The following is a 9,427-nucleotide window of genomic DNA, read 5'->3' as shown; positions in this document are numbered from 1 at the left end:
AAATTAACGAAGATATTCCCGCCAATTAGCCAAAAAACGGGGAATAAGTGGGGATTACAGCATCACAGATTACGCCCATTTTTGAAATGCTCATTAATAAATACCATTTCTAAAATCTAAACAAAATGGCATGCGGAATCATCAGAGAATGTTTTGCCACCTAGATTTTTAGAAAGTACGTGTCATCCATATGTTAATGCAAAGCGAGGAGATGGAGCTCCAGTTCTGGTAAAAGCGGTTAGGATCATAAAGTCGTTTTGCAGTCTTTCCGTTTTCCATACATTGACGCAGATGATAGTTTTTACCCGCCATCTGCTGACACGATGGTGGAACACACTTCAAATGGCCTTAAATCAGAATCACCAGCAATTCATTATTTTTGCCAGATCACAATTAATAGAAGCCTTAAAGTGCTAAAATGGGACAAAGTGGTGGCAACAACACCAGAGGCATTCAAAAATCACGTCAAATGAAACGACAAGTTGGATGGGGGCCTAGCAGGGTAAGGCAAGCAAAGGCGGATTAGGAAGGGGAGTCATAGTTGTGGAGCATTTTGTAAAAGTACGAGGTGGGAATCTGGGCCAAGTGCTGCGGTGAGCCCTCCTCAACGATGCGGCCAAAGTTCATCACCACCACGCGGGAGCAACAGCTCAGCACCGTGGAGAGGCGATGTGCTACTAGTAAGACGGTCGAATTTGCAAACTCATTGACCAACATATCCTAAAGTTTACAAAAAGTAAAGGTTCACTAAAAAATTCCTACTTTTCTCTATTTTTAGCCAAAAGCAGTACATCATGTTGAAATTAAAACTATGAATACCGGTTGAGGTGTGACAAGGCAGTGACAAGCCTTATCTTTTTACCTGCAATTGACTCGTGCAAGGAATGTCCTACGTCGTATAAGTAGGACGAGAGATATGCTTTGATTTCAAAAGGGACTGCAAAGCACAAGGTTACCTGAATCTTCCTCTCGCAAGCGTCATCGAGAGATGAAGTGGCCTCATCAAGGCAGATGACACTGTGCCGAGCAGGACTAAGACGGAAGAGGGCTCGAGCAAGGCAAAGCAGTTGCCGCTGTCCTGCTGATAGGCTCCGACCCGCCTCACCTACTTCACTAGATAGAAATGCTAAGGCTCCGCTCTCTTCGTTCACCAAACCACATCTGATCAGTATGTCCGTCAACTGGCCATCTGAGTAGGAACTAGAATTTTGAAAAGTGCCTACTCACATATTGTTAGTACACAGCCAACCTTACAACCAGCAAAACGTTGTATGCGATTTACAGGGATAAAGTTGATGATAAAGTTGAAATGCTTGACCAAGCACTAGTTGAACAACACCTGCCGAACCTTTCAAAATGGAACTCGTATCAGTGTCTTCTACTACTTTTGTGCTAATGCTGGGCATAATGAGTGAAAATCACAATGAATTACAAATCCAAAAAACGCTCACCCATCAGGATCAAGATTTTCGCGAACAGTGCCGGAAAACAAGAAAGGATCCTGCGAAACACACAGCATTCTTGAGCGCAGAATGTTCAGTGGCACTTGGCGCACATCTACATCATCAACTTTCACCTGATGTTTTAAAATGCAGTTTAGTTTACATAAACATGGCCAATGATTTAGGGTTTCGAGTAGATGCTAATTCTGTTCGAAAGTGAGTTTTTTGCTAACTTGTTTAGGTTTTGTAGTTAAATTCTAAAACTTAGATTGAGTGCAACCTGGCCATTCTCCATAAAACCGATAAGTCATACGAGACATTCATAATCTCAGTGACGAAAGATGTTGATGTATAATTCGTACTCCAAAAAAAGTATTTGAGGAACAAATTTTCTCTTCAATATCCTTCCTTTCCTTGAAAGAGATGCAAGCCGCCGTCTTTTGAATCACCTTATCTTCAAGCTGCATTACTTGGCAATTCTTAAGTTTAAAATCCAGATTTTTGTCTCCAATCCTCATTTTTAATATGGTCACTGACCCAAATCACGCGTTTTAACTAAACAAAATTTCAGGCGCCGTTTTATGCTACATTTTGAGCTCGTTGACCTATTAGTGAGTGGGTTGAGGTAAAAGTAAAAGCGAGAAAGGGATGAATGAGGAGATAATGAGGATACTGACCGTGCCAGTAGCGCCACGGAAGTTTTTGAGGCGGGCAATCTGTGGGTTCGTAACAGGTCCCTCGAGGTGGGGCACGAGACGAAAGAGGACGCGCAGGAGAGAGGACTTACCCGAACCCGTCCGACCAACCACACCGATATGCTCGCCCGTCTCTACTTTAAGGGAAACGCCACTCAGCGCAAAGTTCTCCTTTGCATTCTCCTCCACAACTGCTGCAGCTTGCTCGGTCGATGTGGTCGCAGAGGGATACAAGAGATAGACATCTTCGAATGAAATGCGACCCGCTTTTGGCCACGCAACATCAACTTGGGAACAGGTGGGCAACTCGGTTTGTACAAAGCGCGTTTGACTTAGCGACTGACGGCGTCTTGGGGCCTTAATGATGCAGAAAGGCTTAACAGGTGGAAAACGTAGCAGTTGAATAAAGTATTCTCATTTCAAATCATGGGAACATAGGAGAGATGAGGATGTTTTGTAGATGGTACCACATCACGGGCAATTAAATGAAAATGTTTAAGTGGTGTGTTCACGCAAAACATTGGTACTAATCAAGTCCAATGTATAACGTGCATGGATTAACCACAGTTTTAGTGTAAATCAAATAAGACATTTGATCAATACAAGTAATATCGATTCAAGAGTAAAAAATTACAAGTGAATATCTTTTTGCTGAAAATGTAAAAATATCTACAGCTATTCTACTACTCATGTGAGCTGATCCAGTAATAGCAACCAAAAGTCACCCCAAATTAGAATGGATTTGGTTTATTGTTGCAAAATCTGGGAACTGGGAACGACTGCTAAGTAGAGGTTAATTTCACGTGTGAATTAACTACGTTAGATGACAGTGGAATCAGTTGTTTACGGTATGTGAGGCAGTCATAGGAGGGCGAAAAAGTATGCACAGGTTCAGACCGTCCAAATGGTTACGTGATTTATGGTAAGCATTCATGCTGTTTAAATGCTTGAATCTTTGCTATCAAAGCTACCGAAAAGCAGGCATTCATTAGAAATAACGTAGATGTCAACAACGCCTAGAGAAATCCAACTTGAAGTTAAATAGGTTTCAAAAGGTCTGTCTTTCCAAATGAAAAAAACACTGCAAAAAGGAACTCAATTAAACCTATAGAAGCACACAAGGGGATTCATACAAAAGACGATTATTGAGGGTGCACTTAAAGTGGGACCTACGCATGCTTAGGGCTAACAGAATGAGAAAATGGCAGAATTTAGTGCATGATAGTGAGAGGGAGCTACGAAGAACGTCGCCTTGCTCACCACAGCAGAGCAGGCGACAATATCAGCTTCAAAAGGCGTCTCTTCCGTCAACTCTCGACACCGTTCGACTGCGACAAAGTCCTTCTCTGTATCGCTCATCATAGTCACCAACGCGGTCATCGAGCTAGCGAGCATCAGGGCGTAAATCACTGCCAATCCGGCTAGACTCACCTGAAACATTAATGTACATCCGTACTGACATACTTTGATGCAGGTCAATGAAAATATGAGTATTTATTTGAGTGAAAACGATACATTATGAATTTCTAGTCAGTTTAGTATTTGGTGGCTAATAGGAAGATAATTATTAACGACGCCTCCAAACTATCACTTCAAGAATCTCAGACAAACTGTCAATAAGAGGTGGGCTATTACGCTATTTTTGATATTTACATTGAATATTTCAGTCGACTACATAATAAACGAAGAGTGAATCAGACACGTGGAATGTACACGAGTCTGCGAAATTATGAAGACTAAATCCAACGTTATCACTGCCGCAAATGAAGTAAAGTACGTGCTAGATTTGTGGCCAATGGAAAAAAAGGAAAGGTGGTGGGAGCGGGACGCACATCCAGGAGTCCGACAGCTCGGCCAAAGAGAGAGATGAGGACGACACAGACGACGACGAGAAGAGCGATCAGCTGGAGGCGGAGGTTGAGCCACGCAGCGGCTGCGAGAGTGGTCAATTCACAGCGCGTCTGTGCGTTAAGCCGCGCACCCGCGGCTGCCTGGAATGCAACCTCCTTGCGCAGACCCCGGATTACGACCAGACCTCCAATCGTTTCTGAGAAGTGTGCGTACACCGGCGATCTGGCTGTGCTGCCGTGTGCAGTGTATCAAGTCTTTAATTTTGCTTCTCAGTACTTGAACGTTACAATTTCCCAAATGCGGCATTACGTTTCATCAATCGTAAAAGAGCCAAATTATAGATAGGTTAATCCCTACTTTATAATTTGTTTTTGACATACGCATCAAACATTCATCAATATTGCCAACTGCGAAAGGTTATGTGGATTAAAGACTAAGAATTCCTGGGAAACAAATACTTTCAAATCTACCAGAAAGTGGAAAGCTTATTACATCATACATGAAAGGGGTAAACCGAAACTTATCCTACTAGTTGTGCAAGAAGGCCCCAAATGAAGAAAGTGAATAACCTGGAGAGTCGTTTGAGATCCCGTGCAGCGGTCCTGTAGACACGTTGCACAGACCAGTAGACAAAGAGAAGAGGCAAACAAATGACGAGAATGCCCGGCATAGCAAAGCAGGTGACGACAAGAGAACCCAGGAGGGAAAACAATATGGCCAAAAAGATATTTAGAAGGAAGGGTAAACTGTCATCAATAGTGCCCACATCTGAGGAGAATCTGTTGAGAATACGGCCCAGCGGAGTGACTTCGAAGAAATGCATTTCGCCCTAAAATGACAATATTTGTGTAAAGGCTATAGGAACTATGGGCAAGTGTTGTAATTTATCATTGAAGAAGATTGTTATTTGTTGAAGGAAACTTTACTATACCACGATAATCAAACTTGAATCTTATTCGCGAAGATATTTGTGCAAAGCGCACAAATAATCGGATCACAAAACTGTATGTTGATAATCTTCTTGGCATGACTTATTGTATAATCGGCGCATTTAGGCCAAATTTACGCCGGAATTTATAAGCCAGCATGCTGCTGCCGTTTAAACAAGGCAATCATTTATTTGAGGAGGCTTCAAACAAGAAATGTTGACACGGTAATGTGACCTAACAATGACATGCATTACAGTCTGTTCAATGTGCTGATGCAAAACCCAACACGAATTAAGAGTGAGGACACATTTAATGCCACTGCAAAATGCACTGGGCAAAGCTGATTCAAGTATCGTTAATGTTTGCGTTTATCAAAATCACAACTCGTTATATTTGCCGAAATGGTTTAGGACAAAGTTTTGTCTTAAATGTGGCTAAATTCGCTTCACTTTCCCAAGTGTTTGCGTGTCTACAACTAGCATCACTAATATTATACCCATTTATTTAAATGCGCCAATATTATTTCATTCCCTGTAATAGTGGGCTCGAATACGTAAGTTCTTGAGGTAGTCTGAAAAAGCTTCGATCGGTAGAAAACTATTTAAAGAGTGCCTGTGCAAACCTGAAGAACAGCATCCAGCATATGTTGATGGATAGTGGCTGCAGCTTGAAGACCAGCAAGGGCGAAGAGAACTGCTCGAAGCATTGTAAAGATAAGGTTGGCTCCAATTATGCCGCCGTAAACAGAGAAGTAGAACTTATTTGAGTTCGCAGCTGGTACATTTGCAAACGGGTGATCATAAGACTGATCGAAAAGAAAAGAGTGAGTGCCAATGTAGTACACTGATGGAGAGGTGATATTCATCTCGCCTTCCTGCATCCAGTAAGACAACCAATAGTCCTGACCATTTCGACTGGCTGTAAAAAAGAAAACGACACCCAATCCATCAAGTTTTCATTCTTATTAGAGGGACAAAAACAGTGAAAGCTCATTGAGCAAAGCTTCGTACCTTGCATCAAAGTGAGAGAAATCAGCACCCATGAGGCAAGACAGAAACCCAATGCACGGACATATGATCGATAGACTCGAGACGCAATTGAGCCGAAAGCGAACTTTTCCCAATCTGTTGATACCTCGTCTTCAGCTGAATCAAATGCTCGGTCGTTATCTTCTTCAGGTGAGAAAGGCAATAAAGGTGTCTGCTCGTTTCTATCTTCAAGTATGCCCTCAAAACTGGAGTCGGGAGTAGAACTGACTTCCCCATTTGAAATAAAATAAGCCGGTTCATTGCTAATTGATTGAACAGCTCGATTTTGTGAAGTCCATTGCTGCACAATTCGACCTTCGGACAATGTAATGACTCGGTCAGCAGGGCCACCAAGACTCATATCCTCCTAAAAAACTAGTGTTTAGAAAATTTTAAACAAAACCACCTCGTTGAATAGCCACTCAGATCTATGCGTTGCAAAGATTCGCGTCTTGCCTGCTAGAATTCCGCGTTGACCGATGCATTTCTGTATGATGCTGTGAGCCACGTGAGTGTCCAGGGAAGCCAAAGGATCATCAAAGAGGTAAACGTCGGCGCGCTGGTAGACAGCCCTGGCTAGAGCCACTCGAGCCTTCTGACCTCCAGAGAGCCGACTGCCAGCCTCGCCAACCTCGGTGTCCATACCTTCGGGCATTTCAGCCAGATCCTCCGACAATCCACAAGCATCAACAACAGCAGCTAACCACTTGGACTCAAGCGGTTCCCCGAATAATATATTCGCCAGAATACTACCCTTTTGAAGCCAAGGGGTGAATCCGACATAGGCAAAACGAAGTTGGGCCGACATGAACTGAGGTACAGGTGTTTGCAGTTCACCCATGAGAGCAAGGAGGAAAGACGACTTTCCTGACGCTATGGGTCCGATGACACCAATAAGTTGACCCTAAAAGTGTTTATTTTAGGTAGAAAGATATTGGCTCAACTTACCATCGATATTGTTACATTTAAGTCAGTAAGCGCCGGGTTATCAACAGATTCCCAATAAAATAGAGGAGATTTTAGTACGAGTTCAGAATTTCCCTGTATCTGAGATTGTTCTCTTGGATTATCGTCGGCGTTAAATGCCGGATTAATCGAACACACAGTCAAATCGTCAGTCTCAAAAAGCCGACATATTCTACCGGCAGATATCCAGGCTTCGACAACACCATTGAGGACCCATGGAAAAGCATTCATTGGAACTATGAAGATATTGAAAAGCGCAAGACTCGTGAAAATCTAATACTTTAACGTAATCAAAGAAGTCCAACCTTTGCTGCTGAGAGAGCGTTGCCTAGTGCGACAAAAGTTGCAAAGGTTGATCCAGCTAGCAAAGCCGGGCAAGCTGCCCAAAGGAAGACACAAACCGCATCCAGCAATTTCTGTCCCCTCAACGCATTCAATTCACAATGCCGAACATTGAGAATTTTTCGGCGCATTAGATGTTCCCAGCAAGCCAACTTGACGGTAGTCATGGCGTGAAGCATCTCCGACACCAACTAACGGAAAGACTTGACGAAGATCATCGGCAAAAATAAATAAAACAGGGGCCATAATTACACATACCTTAACTCGTAAGTCCTTGTGATGCATAAAATCAGAGGAAAATCTCCCAATTAGACTAGTAATTACTCGATTTAATGGAAGAAGGAGGATGAAGATAGCAACACCAACAAAGCAGGAGACACCGACTTGACAATAGAGCAACCAAACTGCCACAATTACTTGAACTGGCATAGCCCATAGCTCATTGAAACTTGGTGTTAAGTTTACAACTCTTTCAGTATCAGATGTGAGAAGATTAACTAGGTTGCCAGTACTGAATTTGGACAAAGTAGACGACCTACGTCTCATCAATTGCCGATAGACAAGGGTTGTAACATACACTTTTATTTTCAACCCAAAACGTGGAGTCCAATACGTATATGCAGTTCCGAGAAAGACATTCATCAGATGGGAAAGAATCAGTGCGACTCCCCAAAGCAATGCCGGTTTCCAGTCAGTGGAAACATGTACGAGCTCGCCAATGAATTTATTAAGAAAAACTGGACTTAATAAACTAGTCATACTAAATGCAAATTTGATCAATCCAAGCATCAAAAACTCCGTGCCGAAATGAACAAAAAGCCGACTGATAAGAGGAATCGCTGCATCGAATTTCGTTTTAATTTTACAGACTGTTAGTTCAACATTGGAAACTTCCTCCAAAGTTTTGGCACTTAAAGATTTGGGGAGAAGTGGAAGAAATCTGAGGGAAAAAAGTTCCCCATAGTAACCTCGGACAATGGTCTCATTAATCCAAGTAAAAAGCAGTTTACCCACAAAACTGGCAGATGTTTCTGTCCGAGTCAAAGTAAATTCTGTAAGGTTTGGCCGGTCTGGTGCTTGGCCAATTGTACCAAAACCCAATTGACGGATAGAACGAGCTCTTCTCATTCGTTCATTTTCAATGGGATGTATTATGGGGGTCTTGGTAAGAAGACGAATGCCAAGAAAAAAACAATCAAGAACAAGACTTACCATGAAATTCCTATCTTCACCAAAAGTTCCATGACTCAAAACGGACCACATTTGTAAAGATGCCACATAAAAATAAAGCACCTCAACAAGTAAGATGCATATAGGCCCGCGTGAATGTATGTAATTGCCTTTGCTATGGACCATATCAAGCATAGTCACACAAAACATGCAAAGAAGGGTTGTGGCATTATTGGCCACACAAACATATGAGAAGTAGGAAGCAGGCGTGTAAAGGGACAAAACAGATATTACGAGAAAGGCAGCCGACTTAATCAACACAAACAAGTCCAAAATGATGCGAAACACAATCCATCTCGTAAAAGGCCATCCAAATGCAAGATTCGGGAATATTTTCATAACGTATACTAAGGAGGCAATCGAAAGAACAAATGAGATTGGTATATGTAAAGCTAGTTCGCTCAGGCAAAGGCCTACACTTTGACCCTCCCAAAAAGTAACCGAGAGATCACCGCAAAATTCTTCCAGAGAAAGCTTCCTACTCAACATTACCTACACAAAAGAACGCAACGAAAAAGAGAACCCTAAAAGAAATTCTGGACCTGACCCTCCACTATAACACGCTACTAGATGGTATAAACAAACGAACTGCAACGGATGATGAGCTTCGGACTTTAATTTTGAAGTTTTTAAGCAATAATAATAACCCGTTAATAAGGGGGTAAATTAATAACTGAGGAATATGATGGTGTAGCAAACACAGGGACAAATCGTTACCGAATTAATAACAATATGTTCTCTGCCCTAACGACTATTTGTTGGCCACTTGCTAAATTCCAAGTGCTTTTTGGGGAAACGAGTTGTCGTAACAACGACTGGCATTAGCAAGCAAATGTTTGCGCGTTGTTGCAAGTTTATTTATTTCAAAAAATCAGACAGAACAGAGGGTGGTATAAATTTTCCTGAAAACAACTTATAGGTAGCCGTCTGCTTTAAGATTTTTG

General features: G+C 42.2%; 1 protein-coding gene across 1 annotated transcript; it reads right to left on the bottom strand. All coding sequences in view use genetic code 11, as the record gives it.

Annotated features, from left to right (window-relative positions):
• Positions 1-522: 522 nt before the first annotated feature.
• Positions 523-8,972, bottom strand: EGR_01347 (Multidrug resistance-associated protein; the record flags this gene model as incomplete). Its single annotated transcript, XM_024490596.1, has 14 exons — positions 523-720; positions 957-1,200; positions 1,452-1,576; positions 2,120-2,494; positions 3,398-3,568; positions 3,970-4,219; positions 4,558-4,817; positions 5,540-5,835; positions 5,928-6,312; positions 6,352-6,849; positions 6,894-7,184; positions 7,217-7,444; positions 7,512-8,414; positions 8,901-8,972. 14 exons carry the CDS (start codon positions 8,970-8,972, stop codon positions 523-525), a joined length of 4,296 nt encoding a protein of 1,431 aa, XP_024354920.1.
• Between the last annotated feature and the right edge of the window lie 455 nt (positions 8,973-9,427).

The sequence above is a fragment of the Echinococcus granulosus genome, assembly GCF_000524195.1.
Source record: "Echinococcus granulosus chromosome Unknown EG_S00005, whole genome shotgun sequence".
NCBI lineage: Eukaryota > Metazoa > Platyhelminthes > Cestoda > Cyclophyllidea > Taeniidae > Echinococcus > Echinococcus granulosus.
The sequence above is the reverse complement of the archived record's forward strand: the minus strand, read 5'-3'. Positions and strand labels throughout refer to the sequence as shown.